Source organism: Staurois parvus, unplaced genomic scaffold (assembly GCF_062004578.1).
Source record: "Staurois parvus isolate SC_StPar_1 unplaced genomic scaffold, SC_StPar_1.0 ptg000165l, whole genome shotgun sequence".
Lineage (NCBI taxonomy): Eukaryota > Metazoa > Chordata > Amphibia > Anura > Ranidae > Staurois > Staurois parvus.
The window spans coordinates 14,609,193-14,635,710 of NW_028317961.1; the positions used below are offsets into that span (position 1 = coordinate 14,609,193).

Genomic DNA, 26,518 nt, shown 5'->3' on the forward strand with positions numbered 1-26,518 from the left:
CAGGTCTTGTTACAGTTCTCTTCCATGTGGTGCCATTGCTGACAGCATGAAATGGGAAGGGGTTTTCTTTGTTAAGTAATTTTTATAATTAATGGTTTTCTGGACACCTGTTTAATGAATAATTAGACTCACCTGTAGTTGAATTCTTGTTAATTAGGATTTTGTCGTCTAAAATTTAGCTTTGCTTCTAAGACTTTCATTGGGGTGTATTCATTTTTGCAACATAGTCTTGAATTAATTTGTTAGGAAAAATACTTTTTTGTGTGTGCAAATGAACAAATCTTGTTTGCAATCAATGGCTCACTTTTGTGGGAGTATTTTGTAGTATAGTGTCCCATAGAAAATGTTGATCCTGAAAGGAAGGTAAAGGTGTTCTGACAAATCTGTTGGGGTGTACTCATTTAGGCTGAGCACTCTATATATGGGACACATAGCATAAATCAGAGAAATCTATGTACTACGTTGGTGGTGTTAGAATGGAGAAGCTGTGCTTGATTTTTTTATAAAGCTTTTTCCACTTTTAGGGTGTTTATTTTTTACATTTTATTTGTGAGAGGTGACAAATGACCCTTTTATCTTTTAACCAGACTGGTAATTTCCCTGCTCCCAGTGGGATGAGATAAGTACTATATCAACCCTCCTCCTACTCTGGTGCCCACCTAGGGGGTGAACCAGAGGAACAAAATGTTTCTGTAGCTGCTATCTTGAGAGAGCCAGAGGCCCCTTTTTTTTAAGCTCTCTGTTTCTTCATTATTGACCTATAGCTTTTTTTTAATCATAAGAGAGCAGAAAATCATGCAAGACTACCAGTAATTTAGGATTCGAATAATAACTTGTTTAATAATATTACCAGTATAGGTTCGTGCTATATTTTAAGCAAGCTTTTGGAGACTGTCTTTTGAGGAGTGATGAAGATATTTATAAGAGAAAGAATTCTGATTTAAAGTGTATGTAAACTCAAGATTAGGTGTACTTTTCTTTCATTTATTTTTACATGGTGATCCTGTCAAAAACACACTTCTTATTCTAAGTTGACAATGCTCACTAAGTGTATCATATCCATGGAGGATCAGCCCTGTCACCCTAGAAGAGGAAACGTATTAGGGCAGGGGTCTCCAAATTGCGGCCCGCGTGTCGGATGTGGCCCTTTGCTTGCTTTTATCTGGCCCTTGGGGCACTTTTCATTATGAAGCACTATTCCTTCCATTGACACCAACGATAAGGCACTTTTCTTCTCACTGACACCAACGATGGGGCGCTATTTCTCCAACTGACAACAATGATGGGGCGCTATTTCTCCAACTGACACCAATGATGGGATGCTACTCTTCTCACTAACAATGATGGGGCACTGTTCCTCCCACTGACCCCAACAATAGGGCACTGTTCCTCCTACTGACCCCAACAATAGGGCACTGTTCCTCCCACTGACTCAAACGATGGGGCTCTGCTCCTCCCACTGATCCCAACAGCGGGGCACTGTTCCTTTCACTGATCCCAATGACGGGGCTCTGTTCCTCCCACTGATCCTGACGACGGGGCACCATTTCTCCCACTGACACCAGCAACAGGGTACTGTTCCTCCCACTGATCCTAACAGCGACGGGGTACAGTTCCTCCCAGTGATCCTAATGACGGGGTACTGTTTCTCCCACTGACCACCAAGCCTAGGGTATTGTTTACTCTGATGCCATGGCATTTTCTACTCCCACTGGCCACAATCAAATGTTTTCAGTGGTATATTTAGAGGACTAAAAGGGAGCATATAAGAGACATTCCTTGTTAGGGATTACATACACTATAAAGCTGGTGATACATGCATCAAATATCAGATGGTTCAGCAGGCACCATCCGAATTTTGATCCATGTATGGGATAGCTGTTTGCACACAAGTCGATCTATTGGTTGACTTGTGTACAACCAGCTTGTTGGGCTTTTGCTAGGGATGCACCGAAATTTCGGTGGCCGAAACATTTTGGCCGAAAACACCCCTTTCGGTCAGTGGCCGAAATGCATAAAAGCACCGATACAGATGCCGCAAAAACCCCACCCCCTCACCGCCCACCTGCTGTCACCACCGCCCTCTGGCAGCTGCCGCTATTGGCCGCCGTTCGGTAGTTCAGCCTTACCTGAGAAACAATCGATCCCGGCCCTGGGCATAGAGATGAGTGAAGAAAAGATGGCCACCACACATCTCTATGCCCTTGGAGGACCGGAGCAATGTCACTTCCTGTTCTGGCCATTTTTTTTCCTTTTAACCACTAGATCAATGCTTTTTTTTTGATCTAATGCTTTACATTGCAGAGGAGAGATATGGGGTCTTATTGATCCCATATCTCTCCATAAAGAGGACCTGTCACTAATTATTTCTATCACAAGGGATGCATGCTATTCTTGTGATAAGAATAAAAGTGATTAAATTTTTTTTAAAGGAAGAGTGCAAAAAAATCCCCAAAAAACAAACAAAAAAAAAACAAAATACCATTAAATAAATTTTTTTTAAAGTTTACAGTGCCCCCATCACATAGTGGTGAATGCATACGTAGGCCATGCCCACATGTAAATGGTGTTGAACCAACACATGTGAGGTATTGCCATGAATGTCGAAGCAAGAGCAATAATTCTCGCACTAAAACCCCTCTTGAACTTTACACTGCTAACCTGTAGAAATTTTTAAAGCATCACCCATGGAGATTCTTCAGTACCGCAGTTTCACACCATTCCACGAGTGTGCGCAATTTTAAAGCGTGACATGTTGTATATTTACTCGTCATAACATCCTCTTTCATATTTTACCAAAAAATTTAGGTATATATTGTTTTTTTTTTACTCAAAATGTATTTTTTTTAGAAAAAAATATTTATTCATTTTTAAAAACTGCGCATTTCGGTTTCAGTTTTCGGCCAAGTGAATTTTGGGTTTCGGTACTAGAATTTTCATTTCAGTGCACCACTAGTTTTTGCCAAACAATCATTGCCACCGGGCATAGCTGGCAAAACTAATCATTGTATTCCATTGGTGGGGAAAGCTCCCTGCCCCACAGAATACAATAGCACAGCAGGAGAATGTCCCCATCCACACATTTGTTGTGAATGGGGGAATCTTCCTGCTGTGCTATCGTAATATGTAAGGCAGGGAGCTTTCCCCACAGGCAGAATACAATTGAATACATCGGATATATGGATGGGGAGATTGGCTCATTTTTTTTCATTCAATCCGCTGGTTGAATGAAGAAAAAAAATTAATCAGGTATGGCCAACTTAAAAGAAATCTATTTCAAGGTAATGAGTTCTATCATTCAAAGCATCAACTATGCAGATTTGAAGCAAATTTTCGGAATATCTCAAACAAAGTGCATCCAATCTCAGTTTCTCCATGTTTTTCTTCTAAACCAAGGTGATTTTAAAGAGGCGCTTCAAAACTTCCCCCCCCCCCAGATAATTAAAAACCCCAGCAGCCACAAATAATGTAGCTGCTGACTTTTAATATAAGGGCACTTACCTGTCCAGGGATCCAGCGCTATCCTCATCGCCCAAGCTGGTTCTTCATCGCTATTGGGCTCCCCAGCGTAGGCATCTTAACTAACAGAAGCCAGCTTTGAAGCCTTGCAGCTTGGCAGCTGGCTATTCACTGAGCATTCGCGAGCAGCACTGTGCTTTGTGAAGCAAAAGACCTGTGATATGCAAAGGGGGGGGGGATGAACTTCTGCTCAGATTGACTAGGCGATCAGGGCGGAAGTGGGAGCGGTGTCAAAACCAGGTACCCACTTCTTGAAAAAAATGTTCCAAAACTGTTAGAGGAGGGAGGGAGGAGTCAGAAATGCGTAACTTCCCCTTTTGGGTGACAAGCACTCTTCTCCATCATAGAATATTTTTACAATTGCAATTAAAATTGTTTAATTCATAAATGAAATGCTGTGACAACTTTTGATAAAACAAAAATAACTGGATATAAAACATATAATAAATGTTGAGAGGAGTTGATCTTAGCACCCCTCCCAATATTGTGAAATTAAATAAAACTCTTAAAGCCAGCATCTGAAATGAAAGTGCTAAACCAAGGCAGTTCCCCTGCACACTTTCACAGAGCAACAACATGCCTTTGATATACTACTACGCCATTTGTTTCCTTTAAATAGAACTGCACAGTTAACATGAAAACGTATTGAGAGAACATAGTTTGCATCTGCATGGTAAGGAAAATGTGTAAAAACTTAAATTTTTTCTATTACAGCAAATGCATGAAGATTAATGAGTGAAAATGTTCCCAAGTACAGAACTGTCTGGGGAATACCACTAGGTCCACAATGTCATAACAGAGGGAATTCTGGATGACGTTGGAATGAATTAGACATACAATAATCCAACACTGGTCATACACTTAGCAGTATGGGTCCTGGGTATATTTTTACTTGCCAGATTCAGCCATGCTTGCCAAGAGGCATTGGCGTTGACACTCTGTCCAAAACTGTGTTATAGAACCAGCAGAGGGTAGAAGGGGGTATTGACAGTGGCAATTGAAAGAAGGGAGTATCAACAGACAAAAAACAAACAGAAAAATAAAAGAGAGACATGTATAATAAACATTAGCTACAGATAAGGCATTATTTTTGTATACAGGGTCATCATACATGTAACAGTTGTAATTAATATAAAGTTAGAAATAAATATAAAAATGTTGTGATGTAGTGTGTATTTCATACTGCCAGATGAATGGCCAGATATCCCAATTAAAATTCAATAAACACAAGAGACAAGCCAGATTACTACCTACTGGTAGAGTACAAATGACTGTCCTCAATATCCACTGCCAATTTTCTTAGCAGACTTCCAGTTTAGCTGCATGTTATCTAAGGAAAGGTAAAAAGCTATAAAAGCTGACACAGAAGTCCTGGTATCAGATTTTTTTTTAAAGATGATCAGATCCCAATTGATTGATATGGGCTTAAGTTCCATCTTTTAAAAGTCAGCTTCTATGTGTGAAAACATTGTTCTGAGTCAAATTTTGAAGATACGTCAGTATTATGAATTTTACCAGTTTAATGGTATACGATATATAAATCCCTAAGAATAACTTATCCATGTATCATTTCAACATAAGCAGTAAAGAAGTACTGAGACTGGGATCGCTCATTGACAGAACAATTTCATTTTAGAAACCGTCCACTGAATTGAGGGTCGCACATTTAACTATATTTTGCTGTGTTTATTTAAGCCTACTCCCTTCATAGTAATGTTATATGTGTCCCCAGAAGAGACTCCTACTGTTTGTATTCATTTCCATTGCTTCTGCCACTAAGTACATCTACTTGGTTACAACTGGTTATATTGAGGCATCCAACCCACTGTTTCTCAACTTTTCAGTCAAGGCATCCTTTAAAATTCTGCACAATTTCGAGGCACCCCATTCTAAAGCATTAAAAAAAACCTAAACTTATAGTTTTACATATAAATAAATAAATATAGTGAGCACTCTTATAGCAGCAGCGGAAACACCAAAAGGTAACCATGGTAAACCTCCAAATAAATATAGATATATAAGGTGCAGCGCTAATAAATATAATATAAAATAAATGAGTCCAATATTAAATAGATGTCAAATCCAGAGGAAGGGAGCCCTGGCTGAGCACCCCATCCATCCTTAAGGGCACCTCTGGATCCAGCAGATTTCTACTGTCCCAAGGCTTGATGACCAATCCATAGATGGAAGCTCACCTATATATCCTGCCTATCTAGAGAGAACCTGGTGGTTACCTATGCGCTTCCGGTGAGTGCGCACTTTTTCTATCGGTTCCTGTCACAAGCCTATTTAAAATCTGCTGCTGAATTGATCATTCATTTGATACAATACATGAACTTTTCTACTTAATATTGGATTCATTTATTTTATATTATATTTATTAGCGCTGCACCTTATATATCTATAATAGTTTTACAGAACACAAAATCCACACATGGAGGACACCCAGCGTTACTTATTCTTCCAAATCAAATACACCTTTGCAAACTGGTACTAACTAGTATTGCAATGTTTCTCTCCCTCACTTAGCTAATGTGACTCAAGTGCTGATGGAGTAGGATTGGGGGGGGGAGGGCAAACAAGAATACTGTGCAGGGGCCTGACACTCTCCTTATCAAATCGATGAAGTCACTGTATATTAGGACGCCAGCAGCTAAAAAGTTGTAGTGGTGCACAATGAAAACCTGTGACTTTGTGTAACTAAAACAGAGGCTTGATCCACCTGCAGAGTTGTGTGCAATTTTTGGACTATTTTTAGGCATTTTGCCAAGGCACCTCTGAAGAAACCTGAAGGCACCCTGGTTGAAAAAGGCTGAGATAACCTGACCTCTTCAGTATTCTAAATGTAGGAACTAACAATGGAGGCACATTTTTGTAATAATTTTGTCTCATTTAAGAGGAAACTGTAAGACAGAATAAAAAGTTCTTCAAAGTTTTTTCTTTAGCTATCTAAAAGTAGTTTATGAGAGCATATGAGTTGCAGAGTTATTTACAGCAGTTCTGGCTACATGTAAATGGCGCTTGTACATTTCTAATCTGTGATTGGGAAGCCCTTAAACAGATCCTTAGTGCATTATATGACATGCTTAGTAGTTTATGTTATCATAAAGAAACCAATAGGCATACTAGAGTTGAATGTAAACTAGAAGCATACAGTAAAAAGCAGCATAAGTTAACAGAACATACATAACAGAACACAAAATTGGAAAACATAACACAAATAACCTTGTAAAAAGGTCTTGCTCTTCTCTGCAATAACACGGATGGCAACATATATGTATTTGCAGAGTTAGTGACAGTGAAGAAAGCAAAAAACAAAAAATTGGTAAAATAACTAGAGACATGCCTTACCTATGAATGGCTGCAAACAAATCCTCAGTAGTCCTAGGCCTGGTTGGATTTAATATTTCCTCACTGCCATTGAATCGGTCATTGGTCTGTAGAAGGGGTGAACTTGCAGTTTCAAAAACATCACCTACAAAGGGAATAAAATGAATGTTCAACTATTGTGTAGAAACTATGTACTAATAGCATCATCTTAGTAGTTAATAAATCGTGAAGAACTTTGACCATTAGAGATGACATTTATACATTCAGAAAAGAGTGCTTGCTTAAGTCACTAAATAAATTAAATAAAGCATAATAATAAAGCTGTCATACTTTTAAGAACTAGCAAAATGATCCTATAAAAAAGTAAAAAAAAATTGGGATAGTATAGGAAAATGACTTCTCTTACCAGTTTCATCTTCCTGGAATATTTTTTGGTCACAGTTTGTGCTCCTATTCTTGCCATCTGGGATGCTGGCCTCATCAGACATTGTAGGCTGCTCCTCCTCTTCCTGGTGATTTGGGATTTCCAGAGCAGGAGACAGAGTAAAAATTGTGATGTCCTCTGCAACTTTACAGGAGGACACAGCCTCTTCTCTGGCTTGGCAATTCAAACTCGCAAGCTCTACTGAACTGTTCTCTTCTGCTACACGACCATTTACCTCCTCACAATGTTCGCTTACAGAATCATTCTCAGAGGCTTTTGGCATGCTTCTCACATTTTCTTTGACTTGAGCTATTTTTTCTGCTGCCAAATCAAGCTGCGGAGGTGGAACGATAAGAAACAATTTGGGCTTCTTTGAAACAGGAGGAGGCTTCTTGTTGGGAGATGCATTTGGCGGACTTTGGGAAGTACTTGCTTTCTCTTGTGGCGATGACATTTCGGACAACATAGTTTTGTCTCCATTGTATGTTGAATCCCGATATTTCTCTTCTCTGTATCCACCATTCGTATTTTTAACAGTAGTAAATCTAGCTGACTTGTTTGGAGAATCAGAGTACTGTAGCTGCTCATCGTGCAAGTTCGGATTTTTATTTTCTCTGATGCTTTCACTGTATCTGAGATCTGAAGAGACAGATGGCACTGTAGATGGCCGTGAAAATAAGGGTGACGTTTCATACTGAAGTTTTGGCTCTAGCACCTGCTCAGCTATATTTTCAGCTGCTGGTTGTGATGCTTTTTTTACAGACCTTAACTGCACCATTTGCAGTGCCTGAGCAGTAATAAGAGGAGCTATTGGACTTATTAATTCTGGTTTATTTGGAGGGTTATATAGTGGATTAACAAACACATTGTCCTCATTTCTTTGAGGCAACAGCTCATTCTTTCTCATTTTTAGTGTTTTTGTGTTAAAAGGGGGAACTTTGGGAGCAGCCTTGGAGTGCAAAGTAGGAAAAGGAGGAGGGGGAGGGGGAAGAGCTGGTGGGAGATATGCCTTTTGTGTATATTTGTCAGTATTTTCTGAATGTGACAGCCACAGATTGTCACCAGGTGATAGAAACACTCCTGCCTCTGGAGGTGGAGGTGGGAGATTCGGAGATGATGGCAAAAAAACATTGTCAACCACATTTATCATGGGTGGAGGGGGTGGGTCTGGTGTAAGGGGGGGTGTTGGAGGAGATGGCAAGACCATGGAAGCTTTTCTGATAATCTGTGGTGCAGAGTCTGATGTGTTTGATGAAAGAGAAGTTGATGATGAAGACATAGAGACTGATGAGATCAGAGAAGATCTTCTTTCAGGCACTTTGGGCTTTACTTTATTTTTTCCAGTTCCTGGAGACATACTTCTCAAGAGTAGTGGTACAGGTGTTAAATTTGTTGGGGTATTTGACTGGCTTGAATATCCACTAGAAGGTGAAGTGACTCTGCAAGGCTTTTCAGGCGATGCATTAATTGGTTTGGATAGACCACTATGCATTTGTTGTTCAGAAGAATGTGACGATTTCTTAGGAGAGTGCAATGTAGATTTTGGTTGCTCATCAATGTAATAACTCCACTGATCAGCATATTCAGATCTTATGCTGCTTGTCTCACTCTGAGAGGGAGTAATAGGACAAATAGAGTACATGTTGGCAGCTGTGGCAGACAGTCCACTACTACTTGCACTTACTGTGCTCTGACTGCGAGAGCGCAGAACCCAAGGATCCTCATAGTCGCTGCACGGACTCTGCGATGGTGAGCTGCCACTTTTACTCTTCAAGTTTAGCTGTAATGATTGCTGGAGAGTGGCAATAAGCTTTTCATTAAGCACCTGGCCATTAGACTGGAGGTCTTTCTTAGGAGGACGCCTTAGAGAGTCTGTCCTAGATGGAGGAGGAGGAGGTTTTTTTGGCTTTTTCAGAGATATGCTGCGGGTAAGAGATTTGTCACTATAACTTGACCTATCATCCTGGTTCAGAGTGTCTTTCTTATCAAAGATATTGATGACGCTGTGTGGAGGATTCTGAACACCATTGTGTTGCCTCTGGTCACCTGATCCAACTCCAGAATCCATGTGCATTGAAGTGTAGTAGCCATCATGGTCCAGAGAATAGAGTGAGCTGGAGTCGGCTTTCCTGTCTGAACTACAAGTGCTCATATTACTAACAGGAGAGCCAGAGACAGCGGATGATGGTTTCCTTAAAGGGACATTACTGTCATTTTCCCTAGTTTCACATGGCCACTGGTCTGCACTGTTAGTGCTGCTGGTTATGCTCCCATTTCTTTGTCGACCATCTGAGTAGCTTGATTCACTGTGTGTATCGCTGTCATGTGGGTGGCTATTTAAGGCTGCATTTATTTTGTATGGTATTGTTTGCGGGCTATTGTTCATGCTATTTGTATTGTTGGGAGGCATTACATGTTCACTCAAGTTAATAATCATCATGGCACCAGGTGATATTGCATCTGAGGCCTGAGATTGCCTCAGTGAACTGTTCTCACTCCAATTAGCACTACAGAAGCGGTGATCACCCTTAACATTGACATTGAGCTCTCGACATACACTTTTACTATTGGAAGATGAGCCATGGGATGTTGTTTTAATTTCCAGTTGCCCATTACTCTGAGATGTGTTAATGGCTATCACCTCTGAAGAAGAGGACAACATGGCATTGGGGATGACACTTGTGGAGTAAGCTGCATGAGGGGAAACCACACAAGCTGGGTTTGAAAAGACTTCTCTTTCTGAGCCCCTAACTTCTTGGGATTTTGGCCTTGTGAGTGTTCCAGCTCTATGGTTATTCCTGAGGTGAATAACACTGTCATCCACCTGCAACTTGCTTAGCTGACGTGGCAATGTAATAAAAGAGTCTTCTATTCTGTTGGTGCTCTCTTTCCTTTGCTCAAGGGACTGCAGGCAGACCCGAGCTCCTGTCCTTGGTAAACTGCGGAAATTCAGATCGCCATTGGGCCGTAAAGTACATCCTGCAGGATCGCTCAGGGTGGACATATTTCCAGAAGAACTAGACATTAGAGCTGCTATGCCTTGTCCTTTCTGGGCTCTAATTCTTCGGACAGAGGGAGGTACTATCTTTATCTCTTCAGTTTGGCAACTGAAGTCCCTGGTTTCAGACCGCTGTGAAAGTGAGAGGCATGGCTCTAGATTGTCCAGTGCATTATAGCTCTCCGGTATGTGCATTGAATGTCCTCTGAAACCTATCTGTCCAGCACCTGCTGCTGAAAAAGAATAAAAACAGGAGATCTGCATAAGAGGAATGGCAAAATTCTGCTGATTTGTAAACAACTTAAGCCAAATATAAAGCAAAGAATTATATAGGAGTAATATTATTGAACAATCAAAATTATTTTCAGTTTCAACAGGTAATGATTGAAAAGTTAGTGGCAGCACTACATCATGCAAAATAATGCAAATAACAAGACTGGACAGTCAAGAAACAAAGGAAAACTAGAGGTAGCAGATCTATTGCCTGGATTCAATATATTAAAAGATTGAACAAGTCATACTATTTGTCATTGGTCACATTGTTTTCCTCTTGACTGTTCTATTCAATACTACAAATATAGGATTCAAAAACAGCAGAATAGTAAGGCTAATAAAAAAGATTTCAAATACCTAATATTGCTACAGACTACTTCTGTACACACAAACCAGTGACTACCACCTCATGCTCAACACATACAGCAATTACAAATCATGCCAATTTTAGGATAAGTTACAGTAAAGTAAAACCCACACAGACACCACTGCTTTCATGAAAGTAGTATGGTCTCCCTTGCCACAGTACTACAGAGCAGAGCTGATGCAGCACATCACCAGACAGTCCAGCGGCATTTGGTAGTTGATATTAGTTAGAGTTCAGATATTAATGTGGGTCAGAAACGGTACAACAGGAAAGGAAATGTAAGTACAACACTTTAGTGATACATTCCAGTGTAAGTAGTTAGTAAACTTTCCATTTTACCATGACTGTAACCTATTTTTTACAATTACAATGTTTTGAAGGCTATCAGACTGTATTGCTTGATGGTTGGCGGTATATGTAATTAGGCTGGTAGTGGTGAGCAATGAGGATGATGGTTGCTGGTGGAATACAGTTCTGATGAGCCATACCTAGCTCCTTTTGTATGTTGTCTGGGACTCCTGTTATAGTCTTTCTCCTTTTGACCTTCTTTGGACGTCTTACCACAGTGTCAGTGTGAATAAGAGACCGCCTCAAGCTGGCTTGGCGGTCGAAATTCTCCCCTGATATAGAGTAGTAGAACAAGCAAGGCAACATTAATTTCAAGCACGCTAACATCATGCATCGGTTACCTCTAAATTATTGGGACAATAACAGAGAAGGTATTAATGGATGATGATGTTAGTATTAGTTCTAGCAAAGGCATACTTTGAAGACAGTACACTTTGTCACAATAAGGTGATCAAACCACAAAGCAAGTGTAATTAAAAAAAAATCATTAAGAACAAATTGGACATCAGTGATGATACTGCATACCAAAATCAGTAATTGTAAATGCAGTAATTGCCACATTTTAATTCATTTAAAAGTGGTACTTTACTTATAGGTGGAGCTTGGTCAGATGAGTCAGCCTCGCTTAGACTTGCAGTTGGGAGGCGCTCAGCCTGTTGTTGCTGAGGCATTGGCCGGAGGTGTACACATACCGCGGCCATGGCAGGAATTACAGTCTCTGTTGCACTTGGCAGACGGTACAGGCCACATAGCGCAACCCATTCAAGTGAATGGTGCCGTGCTGCACCCACGCACAGTTGTCCAGAGGGTTAAAACAGGTTATACAATGCCTCCTCACCACCTGTCTATTGCTGTCAATCCAAAGACTGTGCTTCAGACAGCACTTCAAGTGTAAACAAGGCCTGAAAGCTTCAACAAAGCTTGGTGGAAGCTCTGCAAATTATTTTTAAAAGCTTGCTGTTCACACAGCTCTTATACAAACTGAAGTCTGTGTGAAACAGACCTTAAATAGTTTGTCTGGACTAGCTATGAGTGAATACAAGGCTTCCTCTGATTGGCTGAGGTGGAGATAGTAGCATCATCCGACCATCTCTCTACCACAGCCAATCAGAGGAACCCTTGTATTCATTCAAATACAAAGCTTCCTGTGAATGGCTGAACAGAGCTCGATTTAGTGTCAGGAATCGGACAGAAGTCCCCCTCCCGCTGCCAGAACATAGCACTGTAAAATGTATGCAGCTGATGTTATATACAGTTTATACAGCACTTCTAATAGAAGCATGTGAAAATAATAGTTTGGATCTGCTTGGGCCAGAAAACAGGACTTCGGCTTTAAATATATGCTTTTTCCAGAGACACTGTCACTTTACCATTGGCAAGGTGACACTGGGGTTATTTTACTATAGGCAAATAGACTGTGCACTTTGCATGTACAGTTGCATTGTGCAAGGGCATTCACCCAAAACTTAGTAAATGAGGGGAAGCTCTGCTGACTTCCATCATCCAATCATGTACAAGCAAAAACGCAGTTTTTTTATTTTCCTTGCATATGATTGGGTAATCTTTGCAAAGTGAACCTTTACCTCATTTACTAAGCTCTGGAGCGAATGCCCTTGCAGAATGCAACTGCACTTGCAAAGTACACAGTCTATTTGCTTTTAGTATATCAACTCTTATGTCTCTTTAAAGGATAAGGACCTTTTTGGACAAAAAAAATAAATGCACATTTTTTGCCATTAAGGCTGTCAGGACTTGCAGTTCAGTCATTCAAAGAAGTCTGTGAATGATGTGGCCGTGCCCCTCACGGCTGAGCTGTTTTCAAATCTGACAGATAGTTCGGGGAGACTTCTCCCCGTATAATCTGTCAGAAGGAGGGCACGTCTACAGCTATGGGAACATGTTACATGTTCCACCCTAAAAACGGGTGGAACATGTAAATTTCCCAAAGGTGAACTTTGTTCAGTTTCATAACAGGAAACATGCAGAAGCCGAGAACCCTGTCTACTGTCAAGGCCAGCCATTCTCAACTAGGGTTCCTCCAAATGTTGCTAGGGGTTTCTTGATCTGTGGCTGACTGACCTACCATCTAATGGTACCTGCATAATTCTTGTCCAATTCCACTTGGCAGAGCCAGCAGCATTATACCAATTCGTTTTTTAGCTGTCTATAAGTGTGGCATTCTGATCACCACTATAAAGGAACGCATTCCTCCCAACTGACCACCAATAAAAGAGAATGTTCGACTCAGAATTCTCAATTTTAGCTAGGGTTCTCTAATACTTTATTTCAAGGGCTCCTCTGAAATAAAAAGAATGCGAAGGGCTGGTCTGGAACTTATTACATAGTATAAGAGAAAAACTGCTGTTTCTTCAAAGCAAATGGAAAAAAGAGCTGCGGGAAGAACTACTTTGATTGTCCATCGCAACCATATCCTCCCTTGCAGTCTTCTAGAACATTTAATAGAGGCAGCACAGCTCCTGTTTTAGACACTTGGACAATTAGGTATATGGTACCCTTGTAAACTGTAATGGCTACAATAAAAACAACCTTATTGTGACAGCATGTACTATGGTTATAAGAAGCTTAACAAGAATTGAAAGTTTATCTAAAGCCAAAACTCATAATTCAGCACTGGATACAGTGGTGAGGGGTTACTACCACGGTCAGGTTTTTATTGCTCCCTGTGTACCCATTTAATTTGCCATCAGAACATTAGAAGGGAACTTTTTCCAATATGGACACCTGTTCTGGGGACTTTCCACACATTGGAGAGATTTCATCTCACTTCCTGTTGTCTCTACAGGATAGGAAGTGAAGGGAAAACTCTCCAATGGCGAAATGGAAGAGAGAAACCTGGCAGGGGTTTTAACCATTCCTTATTCTACCCAAAATTGTAAACATTTTGCCTTTAGGTATACTTTAATAACAGAACTGTCAAGCTGTGTCCAGTTTCCTGGGCCACATTACAACAATGCATGCAGCAGTTTAAAATCCATTCATGGCATGCATTTTTAATAAGCACTCTTCGTTACCTAGAGACCTGGTCAATTCTTTTAAATGAAGTATATTGAACAAAACAAGCAGTGGGTAACATCAAGCACCATAAAACACGGCATGCATACAACCAAAAGACACCAAGAAATGGCAATGTGCTAATAGCTACAGGAACTCTAAAATGTATGCTAGGCCAACAGGGAAAAAATGTTTTACTTATTGTTTCATTCTGGTGCCCACACAGCATGTTGCAGTTCTTGGAAAGCATCTGTCAATGAATTTCAGTTGCAGCAGTAGCAGCAATTTCCCAGAGCAGGCATGAGCTGCATGCCACCCTCCAGTTACCCAGCATAATCTAACAGATGGTTACATAGCTAGCTGAGACTTGTAGTTCTATAGGCTGCATTTACACCTGCGTGTTTTCATGCATTTTCACACATGCTTAAAATGCATGATGATCTAAGTGTCATTCTTTTGAATTAAACCATTCTAATCAGGTTTTAGTGTGGTGTGGAGAAAACCGTAATCCAACAAATCTCATAGAAGTCTAACTAAAACAGCAACCAGTTTTTATAACATTAGTAAAGAAATACTAAATATCCCCTCCGCCCTTGTAAACTATATTTATGTATCTCAGCAAATCAAGCCCAAAAAGTTATAGTTTGACACAGGATTAATATTCTATCAGTAGCCAAGCAACATCCTGGGCTTGCATATGAAAAGTTTGCAGATAATCCTTATTTTAAACCCTGTACTACAGAAATGACAGTTACTATAGGTAACACAATCCTTTCTCGATAGCACACTTTTCATGCAAAAGCCCCCAGACTCCTGATCTATAAAAAACTGTCAAATAAACATCTCTATCAGACAATTCAAAGCAAAGGATCAATCTCCCATTGTCTCTGTCTAGTGAAGATCTGAATCCGAGTATTTGCTGTGACTCAGCTGAAACAGGTGTTCATTTAGGCAGTTTAATAGATCAGGTTCAGTATCTTTAATTTACCCCAGCATACCTCTATTAAATAGAACATCTCATCACATACCACTGTCTCTGCCTGCATGTTAAGCCTTCATTCTCAAAACAGTAGTAAATCTGTCAATATCCAACGCTTATGGATCAGAACCTTTATATTGGGAAATATGCCCAAACCAAATTGTGGTGAAATGGCTGTTAATGCCATTATTAGTTATAATAGATCATTCTTTTTTACCTTTTCTATAGGGCTACCCTTCCATTTTATACAACATTGTGGTAGCATAGTGTATTGGGGAGGGCGAGTGCGATACATTAGTCACTACATTCTGGCGCTGTCAGCAGGCCCTGGGTCTTATAGAATGAGCGTACACACAAGCCCTCACTTCTCATGCTCCACAGATGTCACCCTTCCCCCCCTCCCCGTATTTAAACCACTCCCAAAGCTCAATTCACACCATTGTCTTTTAAAGGGAACTGAATGAGCATGCATCCTAAATGCAGTTCTACAAAGCAGCCCTTTAATGTGTATTTCTTCTCTATTTAGAGTAAGATATATAGTATAAAATACATACAAAACAAAAAATGATGTGGCGATACTACAACTAATAAGTGCAATAATGCATATATGTGGAAGATAAACCGCATAAAAAATACATATACTTTGTGTATATATAGTTAACTAAGCTTACAGTGACCACGTAAGTATTTTTTGTTACCCAGTAAACAAGATCAACTGATCTCTGTTACATTTCCAATCATACTCTGAGCACATTCCAGTCCTGATTGTTACTGACCAGTTAAACCCCATTCTCTTTATTTTTACAACAGGGATGATCTATGGAGGTTTGTGCATTGCCCACAGCAACCAATTAGATTCAACATGCATTGTTTTCAAAAGTAGAACTAAATATGCAAGGAATGAATGGGTTGGTATGGGCAAAACCTCTTGGATGAAATCATGCAATTTTACAAGGCATAAAGTGTTTTTAATTATGGGAGTGCATTACATTATATTGTTTAATAAAAAAAAAGCAGTGCTTTTCACTGTTTGGGATTCCTCCTCTTTCTTATTGCCTGGGTATGGAGACATTCTGAGCTATTCATGGGGGAGACTATCGTATCTTAAAGTTCCAGAGGAAAATGCATGGGGAATATGGAGGCTGCGATACCTGAAACTGTGTACACATGCTGTTTTTGACTCTCTTGCTACTACAAGGAGTCAAAACCATCCGGTAAGTTTGGTGTGAAATCCATGTGGTTTGTCTTACCTGAAGGAGAAAACACTTTGGAGCACCTCTTTATTTCTGTCTTTGAAGCACTTTCTTGTGTAAATTGGAACGGACACTAATTTGTGGACTTGCTATTACAACTTTTGGTTTTCCCAGTGGTTGTTACATTTTGTATTAGGAGAGGTAGCGTTGTTACCTGTAGGGATTTAATATTGAAAAACCTCTTGTTTGCCCTTATACACATGGTTCTGCTTGTTCATTAGTCCTGTATTTTCTGTTATGCGTCAGTGTCCTGAAAATGGATGCATGCATTTCCTTTTCTCCACTGATTTTTTTTTTTGCATGCGTTTTTGTGATCCTTGTACTAGGATCCATATAATAGGTATATATTTCCAGTACTGGAGCTTTATAAATATTGAACTGTGGAAATACATGGGCTGACCTCTGCTTGTGCATGTTAATTGCCTGGCTGTCATGGTGTACCATTATGACACTTTAAAAAAAAAAAATTTATACTCACCTAGGTGGAAGCTGCATCTGTCCCTTGCTGGCTCTGCAGTGAGAACTGAGCGATCAAACACTGCTGATCGCTCAGTTCTCCCCCTGCGCTATAAGCAAAGAGCTATGACTATTAGACTCTGGCTCTCTGCTCTGCCGCTCCAGCGCTCACTGGAGCACTGGGCTGTGGAGGGGGCAGGTGGGGCTGACTCAGGCTACGGCTCTCGGCAGATGGCTGATTCATGTGCCAGTCCAGGCTTCTGAGTGGATCTTTTCAGAGCCCGGACCGGGTCTGTGACATCAGCCAACACCAGACTTCTCTCACCACATTTTAGCTGACAGCAGGCTGAACGAACTACACTCCTGTGAGCTACAGGAGAAGCATAGCCAAAATAACTTTGGCTATACTTCTCCTTTAAGGGACCACTTTGCTAAAGGCAGCTAAGGTTCCATTTTCACCTTTTGAGTGTGTGTGTTTTTTGTTGGGATGAGTGTGCCCATTCAATCTCAGTGGGCCCAATTAATGCTGAAGAAACATTAGTAGACAGGTTAAGAAATGTACCTGTCTACTAATGTTTCTTCAGCATTGATTGGTGCATATGTGCGTTGAGGTGCATTTGAATGCGCCAATGCTGAAGAAAACAATCAATGCTGAAGAAACATTAGTAGACAGGTTAAAAAATGTGCTAAAGATAATTATTGAGAGGTTATAAAATAAATTAAATTATCGTATCACCCAATATTTGGTCTCCATTCAGTAGCCAAAAAGGCATGCAAAAAGGAGAATTTGTGAAAAGAAATTCACAGAAAAGCGGCTACATTATGAACAGAATGTGACACTCAGAAAAATTTCCAAAAATTATGCTTTATTACACTTATAAATATGACATATGGGCAGTCGCCCTGGTTTACCATCACCTCAGTGCGAGACAATACACACAGACCTAAAACCATTAAAATAACAAAAAATGTACCTGTCTACTAATGTTTCTTCAGCATTAATTGATGCATATGTGCGTTGAGGTGCAGTTGAATGCACCTCAACATGTGCAGATACAGCATACTGTTGTGCTGCGCATTAAGAAACACACAACAGTGTGAATGTGGACTAAAAGAAGTACATATCTGCAAGCTGCTTCCTATCGAGACTGCAGTGTCACTAGTACTATAAACTGGAATTTCCAGTAGCCACCAATCAAATCCATACATGTTATGGATAACAAATCTAATAAATGTTTGTGGGAATGTAATTCAGGTACTTGGTACAGACATATAGGCCCCACTATCTGATATTACATGAATAGGGAGGTTAATTGTAACAGCTAAATTGAGTGTCAAGGTTTCTATGCATTAAGGTAAAAAACCTTCTGTGCCTGGGATCCCCCCCACCCCCATGCTTTTTTCAGCACTGTGCATGTGAGCAGCAGCTCTCCCGCCTCTATGACTGCAGTGGGAGCCAACAGCTGTCAATCAAACTCTGTGATGAGGGAGTGGGAGCTGGAACATGCCCCGCTGTCTATGGACGCAGGCAGCGGGGCTCAGAAGTGAGTCTGCATGAGTGCCCCCATAGGAAGCAGCTTCCTATAGGGGCACTGAATGAAGAGAAGGAGCCAGGAGCACCTGCGTGGGACCCAAGAAGAGAAGGATCGGGGTTGCACTGTGCAAAACCATTTCACAGAGTAGCTGCTGTAAGTATAACATGTTTATTATTTAAAAAAAAAAAAACAAAACAAAGCTTTACAACCACTTTATCTTCTCCAATGGACATATTCCTGAACAGAAGACTCGGGAAAATTACTTCACTAGGTCTGATATTTAAATGGAGTGGTTTTTTTTAAAAACCTCACTTAGAATGTAACGGATATCTGCTATATTGTATATGTATGCAATGATTTTACTGAATGAAATCTGAGAATACATTCGCCTAGCTGAGCCAATAGTGAGACATTTAGAAGAGATTTGGAAAGTGAAGATCTTTTGAAACCTTAAAGTCCATTTATTCGATCCTAAAATCTATCCAGGACATTTTGCACTTACACTGGCTGATACTGAGTGCACTGCCTGATGTGTGACACAGTAGAGTAGTTCCTATCCAACCCAATGCTCAGATATTCTGCTTTCACTTTTGGCAACATAGAACATTGTTTTGCAAAACATTTGACTAAACAGACCTTAAGCAAATTCACATTCTAGCTAGACTAATAAGACTAAGAAGATGTAAAAAAAATTAAATAAAAGGAATATGACAAAACACTATTAATAAGAAGATAATGATCATACCAGTAACATTTATGGGCACCACATCAGTCTGTATTGCTTGTGCCTCTTGACGCATTTTCTCTTCTGGAGTGGGTAATGGAAGAGCCTTGGTCCAGTTGGTGTGTGTATCAGAAAATTCCTGAGGAACTGGGGTTTTAGGTCTCTTCCCGGTCAGGAGCCTTTCCTCTTCATTTGAAGAGACTGAAAACTGAAAGAAAAATAAGGTTCCATTAGTTGAACGACCAAAGCAGAAGCACACAGTATAGTGAAGAGTTTCTGCACAAAGGTACTCATATGTCAGCATTTTGTTTTTTTAATTATATTCATGAAACCAACTCATGTAGCAGAAACTTATCTCATGTAACAGAACACAAAATCCATATATTCATATGAATCTACCCTCCACTTGCCAAAATGTCATGTGAAAAGCCTGGTCATATGTTAAAAGTACAAGAAAGCTTCCAACTTAGACAGGTACATAAGGGTGTCACAGCCAAAAACATGCTTGTAGGACGCATCTAAACACCTTGTACTAGGTCCAGAACCATAAATGTGTGTACATAGAGTAAATGAGTAAATAAAACAGGTCTCTGGGGCCAGTATGGTCTATATTTAATCACAGACCAGTCCCAACAAATGTTCCAGTTCTCAGATGTTCTAAAGTAATAAGTAAAATATTTATTCTAATGTAAAACGCATGCACACAGCGTCTTCAGAGATCCCTGGTAAATTCCACACCAATGGTGGACACTGGCAAGTGCAATATGGGTCCTTACTGTGTAGGATCAAACCAATTATACAGCAACTCTGGTTAGCCCAGACTTTTTCAACCTTGGGGTGCCTTCAGGTATCTTCAGGGGTGCCTTGGCAAAATGCAAAATGCCTAAAAATGTCCCCCAAATTGCACACAAGCCAGAGGAGGTATCAGCCTGCCTTTTAGTGACACAAAGCCACAGATCTTCATTGTGCACTACCACAACCTTCTAGACACCGGTGTCCTAATAATCAATATGTGGTTGATAAGGAGGACGTTTGGCGCATGCACAGCATCCTTGCTTGCCCCTACTCTGCCCCTCTCCATCAGCACTGAAGTCACATTATCTCAGGGACCAGTGTACAAAGGTGTATTTGCTTTGAAAGGATACATCATCTCTAATATTGTGCTCAATGTGTGGATATTGCTGTATAGTTTTTTATATTTTAGAAGGGGTGCCTTAAGATTGTGCAGAATTTAAAAGGGTGCTTTGACTCAAAAAAGGTTGAGAAACACTGGGTTAGCCAAACAAAATGGTTTAGTTCACACTTTGTAGCCAGGGAACAAGGTTTTTGATGGTCTGGCTGCTATCTGCAGTTTTCAGATCATAAACTGCTGTCATCTTATAGGCTTCTACAAAGATCCCATCATGGGCAGAACAGTGCCTATAAAAATATACAGCACTGGATCATCTTCTGTAATGAGGAACAATAAGTCAGCAGCCAATTCACTAATTCTTCACAAAAAATGAAATAATCCTTAATATCAGCCTTTCTCAACTCGGGTTCTGTGGAATTCTAGGATCCCTCCAGAGGTTTATATGGGTTGATTGAGCAAGGAGCAATTTCTGCCTCTCAAATAAGTTCCAACTTACACTGATATCTTTTTAGCCGTTTGCAAGGGGGTATTCTTCCTAATGGCCACAAATGTCAGGAGCATTCTTCCCAATGACCATCACACTAATGTACAATGAGCTACATGTATATTTATTAACTATTAGAAGGGGTACCCTGATACGAGAAAGCTATTTCAATGGTTCTTCTGTGCTAAAAATGTTGAGAAAAGCTGGTTTTAGGCTCTTTCACATGGGCAGTGGGGGGTGGTAACAACAGGTGGCTGAACCATGGTTTTACTGTTCCTCAGCCGCCCACCTGAATCAGAAAATTGCAGCCTGACAGGGCTGTACATATTTTAACTTAGTAGTAGAGTTCGACAGGCAGCATCACCTGTCAAAAATGCCAACTGAGGTCAAGGGGGCTGCACTGCAATCAAGAGGCAAAAACTCGGCACGCAATTGAGGAGTGGTCCCCCAATATAAAATTACTGTCGAGCAATAAAAAAAAGCAATACAAAATGGGCATCAGGAGGTGGAAGTAGCATCTTTGAATGCCTGTCAGTTGCTGCTATACCACCCTCTAAAAATATATCTTTGGATCCTATTTCAGAGGGTGATAAACTTACCACCTGTCTGAAAGAAGCCTTTGAGTTTACATAAAGTAAACAGGCCTTTTACCCGAAGCCTGGAATACTTTACTTGAGTTCTGGCATTGAGAAAATGCTGTGCTATCATCAGGGGTGGACTGACAACTCATGGGGCCCCCAGGGCAATAGCGGATCATGTGTCCTTGCCCAAACTCAAAAAAGCCTATGAAAAAGGTACCAGGAGCATCTCATGGGGCCCCCTACTGACCCCGGGCCCTCGGTCAGTGCCCGAGTTTCCAAATGGACAGTCCGCCCCTGGCTATCATACACCAGTGATCCTAGATGCTTCCATTGATTAAATAACGTCCATGTGAAAACAGCATAATAATTGTACTGTCTATGCTGTAAGGCCTCTTACTGTATTGTTATTTTAAACTGAATGTATTCACATTAATAAAAGAAATGAATATGTTCTTTAAAGTAAAACATAAGGATGTGTTTTGTTATACAGTGGGTAAAGTCCTTTGGTTCCAGCATTTGCTTAGTAAATCTGATTGCACATGTTGGCTCATGTCGAGCACAGATGGAGACAGGATTTGGGATGCTGGACATAAACACCTTTTTAAATTATTTTATAATGCTTTCAGGCAATTAAGAATATGTTGAAATTCCTCTATTACATTTTTTTCTAAAGTATATACATTTGTTAGTTTTTAATTGTACGAAACATATTTTATGTAAAAAAAAACACACGTTTCTTGATTACAGGTCACTATATGGATTAGTAAGAGGTAAATGATTTGTCAACGTACGGCGAATGGTATACATAAAGGCTCAAGCTAGCCATAGAGGGTTCTAATCTTGGCTAGTTCAGCAGGGACTGGTTGAGATTCAAACCACATATGAGCAGGCTGAACATACTCAAATTGATCAATCAATCAACTAGGGTACAACCAGCCTGTTGTAGTTTACATGCGATTATTGCTAGCGGCTATTATAGCCGCTAGCAGTAATCACTGTGCTCTCCTGACTTCGTTGATGGAGGGATCAAACGATTTGCTTTCCTGCAACCCCTGGTTGCAGGAAAGAAAATCGATCTGTCTATGGATGGCTTAAGGACTTTTTTTTTAAGCTATAGCCTTTAAAACACCTTTTCACTCCAGTCTTGGAGTGCTGAATATATATCTTTATGGGTGTGTTGGCCTACAACAAGCTTTTAGCAAGTTTTAAAAAGCATCCAGCACAGACAGACCTTGCTGTTAGATTTTTAAAGCTACAGACAGCACTGGTATAAAAATATTTATACTTCACAAAAGCTGCTCAAAACTGGAGCCTACTAACATTTACAAGCAAAAAAACTAAAAAACGCTGCATGCGTCCGACCTTACTTTTGTGTACCAGCAGAGAGCACTCTTGTCCTAGATGCTTTCTGAGAGCTTTTTTTTATTAGGCAAGTACTGTTCACTTTACTTTTGCAAATTATTTCTCTAGTACAACCCATCCAAAGGCTAGTAATTCAACATGTTTATTGACGTTTCCTGTCCTTTAAAATCTAATTATCAGGTTGTGATTGCAATAAGTCTGACTCAGTAAAAATGATGCAGTCTGCAGAAAGAAAACACAAGATCCAAAATATAGTCCAATACTACTTGACATGATTTCTCATAAAGTAATTCTGAGGAACATCCTGTGCGACTAGTCACAGCAGCCCAAAATGATGCTGTGAGTTGTCTCCGACACCTGCCTTTTGTCACATGAAAAATATAGGTCATAGATCAGTGGTGGAACGGTCTGGATAAAAGCGCACAGATGTGTCCCAAAGGAAATAAGTGAATGGTATATGTCAGCTGTGATTGGTGGGGAAAAAACTCACTGCTGCCATGGTAAAAACACTTCAGTTTGTGGAAAGTATGAACAGGAGCCAGGCGCTGTGTAGTTTTGTGATAAAAGTAATACACCTTATATGGAGGTGTGCCTTTAATAATTCATATGGTAAAAAAAAAGATAACCAGCCTGTGGCTTTAGGAAGCCAGGTTCCAAGATGGACGGCCCATCCGCTCAGAGGGAAGTAGTGGAGTAGAATGCCTGTCAGTGCAGGGACCACGTGTATCCGACGTCCCAGCTTCCCGGATGACGTCACCACGATGTGGAGAGACGGAGGGGAGGAACTCTTGCTGGAGCCGCAGCTTTAGAAGGAAGAGGCCGGTTGCTGGGACACCATGTTTCACGCGCATGCGCTTTATCAAGTCTGTGAAAAGTCCAGCAATCGTCCATTTTATAAGAGACCTGCACAACAGGAGGGGCCGGCTTAACAACCAGGGGGATAATCAAAGGGATAATCAGGAGCGGACGGCTTGTCTCACAACAGGATCGGATTGCAATTGAAATATAAAAAACATTATAAGGACAGGAACAAAGTGTGATTAAAACCTAAATATTAATCACACTTTGTTCCTTTCCTTATAATGTTTTTTATATTTCAATTGCAATCCGATCCTGTTGTGAGACGAGCCGTCCGCTCCTGATTATCCCTTTGATTATTTCCCTGGTTGTTAAGCCGGCCCCTCCTGTTGTGCAGGTCTCCTATAAAATGGCCGATTGCTGGACTTTTCACAGACTTGATAAAGCGCATGCGCACGAAACATGTTGTCCCGGCAACCGGCCTCTTCCTTCTAAAGCTGCGGCTCTAGCAAGAGTTCCTCCCTTCCGTCTCTCCACATCGTGGTGACGTCATCCGGGACGCTGAGACGTCGGATACACGTGGTCCCTGCACTGACAGGCATTCTACTCCACTACTTCCCTCTGAGCGGACGGGCCGTCCATCTTGGAACCTGGCTTCTTAAAGCCACAGGCTGGTTATCTATTTTTTACCATATGAATTATTAAAGGCACACCTCCATATAAGGTGTATTACTTTTATCACAAAACTACACAGCGCCTGGCTCCTGTTCATACATAGATCAGTGGTGTTGAACTCTGCTATACAAGGTTGGCCAACAGTCCCGGTTGCCCCCCCTTCTCGTTGTGAGGTTGTCTACTAAATGGAGAGGTAGGAAAGCAGGTTGTCCCCACTTCTGGTTGTGAGGTCTACCAAAAGGGGAGCAGATGACAACTGTAACACCTGTGAATAAAGCTGATAAACATGCATTTCTGGTGGTCTTTGAGGACCAGATCTGAACACACATTTCCAGCATTCACTTTGGGAGTTAAACTGTCCTTAGTATCTGAACTCATCAATATTCATGGAGGTCCTATAATAAAAACTATTATTTGTTATCCTTAATGTGATATATTTTACTAAAATATTGGGATGCTAAAATATTGTTGAATTATTTTTAATTACAACATCAAGGATCATCTATTTTCTGTTGGTTTTTGATAATACTGAAAATGTGGATAGATTGACATCACTTTCACATATGACTTGTAGTGTGAATTGACCCTACATTTGACTTTATTGAGCTTTCTCTTAGTTCTAAAACTAGAGAGGACCATGAAGATTAAATCCCTGCCAGGCTATTGAGGAAAACCAAGTGTTAGATTCATGCTATTGGGTTACATTATTATATTGTATACTAATGACAAGCACAGCAGCATTCCTAGACAAAGTTCAAGACTGAACAATACATATGCATAAGCATCATTAACTGATTGACTAAAATTGAAGATTGCTTTTTGCTCTGTAATCTGATCCTGCAGCAGTGTATGCATCAGATAATGTAATCCGCAACCAATCAGAATCTTCCTTTCATCTTCTATGCTACATCGGAATAATGAAAGGACAGATCCTGTTTCTGTCAGATGCTTTGATAAATGAAATTCATTGTGTTAAAGATTATTGCTACGTACAGCAAAACTTTGTGTTTTGCAACATGATGTATTATTATCAAGGCAACAATAAATTTATTAGAGGTTGTAGTAAAGTTTCCTAACTACAGAGAAGTACAAGGACATAGGCTATTACACAGGCCACAGGTCTCTTAACTGCTCTTCAAATAGAAGCAACATCACTGCTTCAGAGGGAAGAATATAATTTTCATATATTAGTGCTATATACTGTATTTCAGTACATCTAACATTTATGACACCACAGGATCAAAAAGTAGAGCAGTGCTTTTAGGGTTAAAGGACCACTAAACCTAAAATACAAGTTGTCATAAAGATATTTCTAATAATGTTTTCAAATTTCAATACAATATGAGGTTCAATTAGGACAAAAGAAATAGAAAATTAGGTTTTGATTAAAAAAAAGTATTATTCCATGGTATGAACTATTCAGTGCCAAATGACTGATGTTAAAGGACAGCTATATAATATATTACATGATAGTGACTCTTCCACCATAGGCTAGGAAAAAAGATTACCGTAGATAAGTATTTTAATACATTTTCCACTATAGGTTATATTAGAATTACTACAAATGACCGCTATGGGGCCTATTTATAAAGAGCTGACATTCTGAAATTTGTAAGTCACTTTTTTGAGCCTTTAGGCCAGCAATATCTAACAATGAACTGGTATGCTGGAAAATAGTGTGCTGATCCTTCAAAACAGAGATGGAAGTATATTCCACACATTTATAGCCTATGCAATGCATTACAACTATGGTATGTACTTTTTTTAACTATACTTTGATCAATGTCATATTTATTTTGGGATTAGTGGCCCCTTACATCAGTTTAATTTTGAGGGTAAATTATAATAAAAATGAAGCATTGTAGATTTTCTAACTCTACAGCCCTTAAACCCATCTGACTAGGTGTATCTAAGCTACTGCCTCTGTACCTTAATGTTCCAGGGCACCAAGCAACAGCATACACTATGGCAAGATTGACAGATGCATCCTAACACATTAGACTGTGTGGAAAAGAGAGAGAATGTAAAAGCATGCCACAGACAATAGTATATGAAATAAGCTAAGCATCAAATGTTCAGAGTGTGAATACCAAAAAATGTGTTCATATTGGCTATTAGAACAACTGATCAGGGACAGAGATTGATTTAGGGCAGAATAGGGCCTCCATCCCTTTCGAGTAACATTGATAGGAATTGTAAAGCACTACGCAAACTGTGGGCGCTATATAAATCCTGTATAATAATAATAATTGCAAAAGGCATAGAGAA

General features: G+C 40.1%; 1 protein-coding gene across 8 annotated transcripts in view; it reads right to left on the reverse strand.

Annotated features, from left to right (window-relative positions):
• NHSL1 (NHS like 1) overlaps positions 1-26,518 on the reverse strand; it is a 264,179-nt gene that overhangs the window by 7,444 nt on the left and 230,217 nt on the right. For 4 of the 8 annotated variants that reach the window (XM_089676241.1, XM_089676243.1, XM_089676249.1 and 1 more), the window contains exons 4-7: positions 19,240-19,426; positions 11,400-11,531; positions 7,256-10,504; positions 6,871-6,994 (exon numbers count right to left, since the gene is read on the reverse strand). In XM_089676241.1, the coding sequence (XP_089532367.1) occupies positions 6,871-6,994; positions 7,256-10,504; positions 11,400-11,531; positions 19,240-19,426 (3,692 nt within the window). The remainder of the gene's footprint in view (positions 1-6,870; positions 6,995-7,255; positions 10,505-11,399; positions 11,532-19,239; positions 19,427-26,518) is intronic. The other 4 variants (XM_089676244.1, XM_089676247.1, XM_089676242.1 and 1 more) reach the window with 3 other exon arrangements.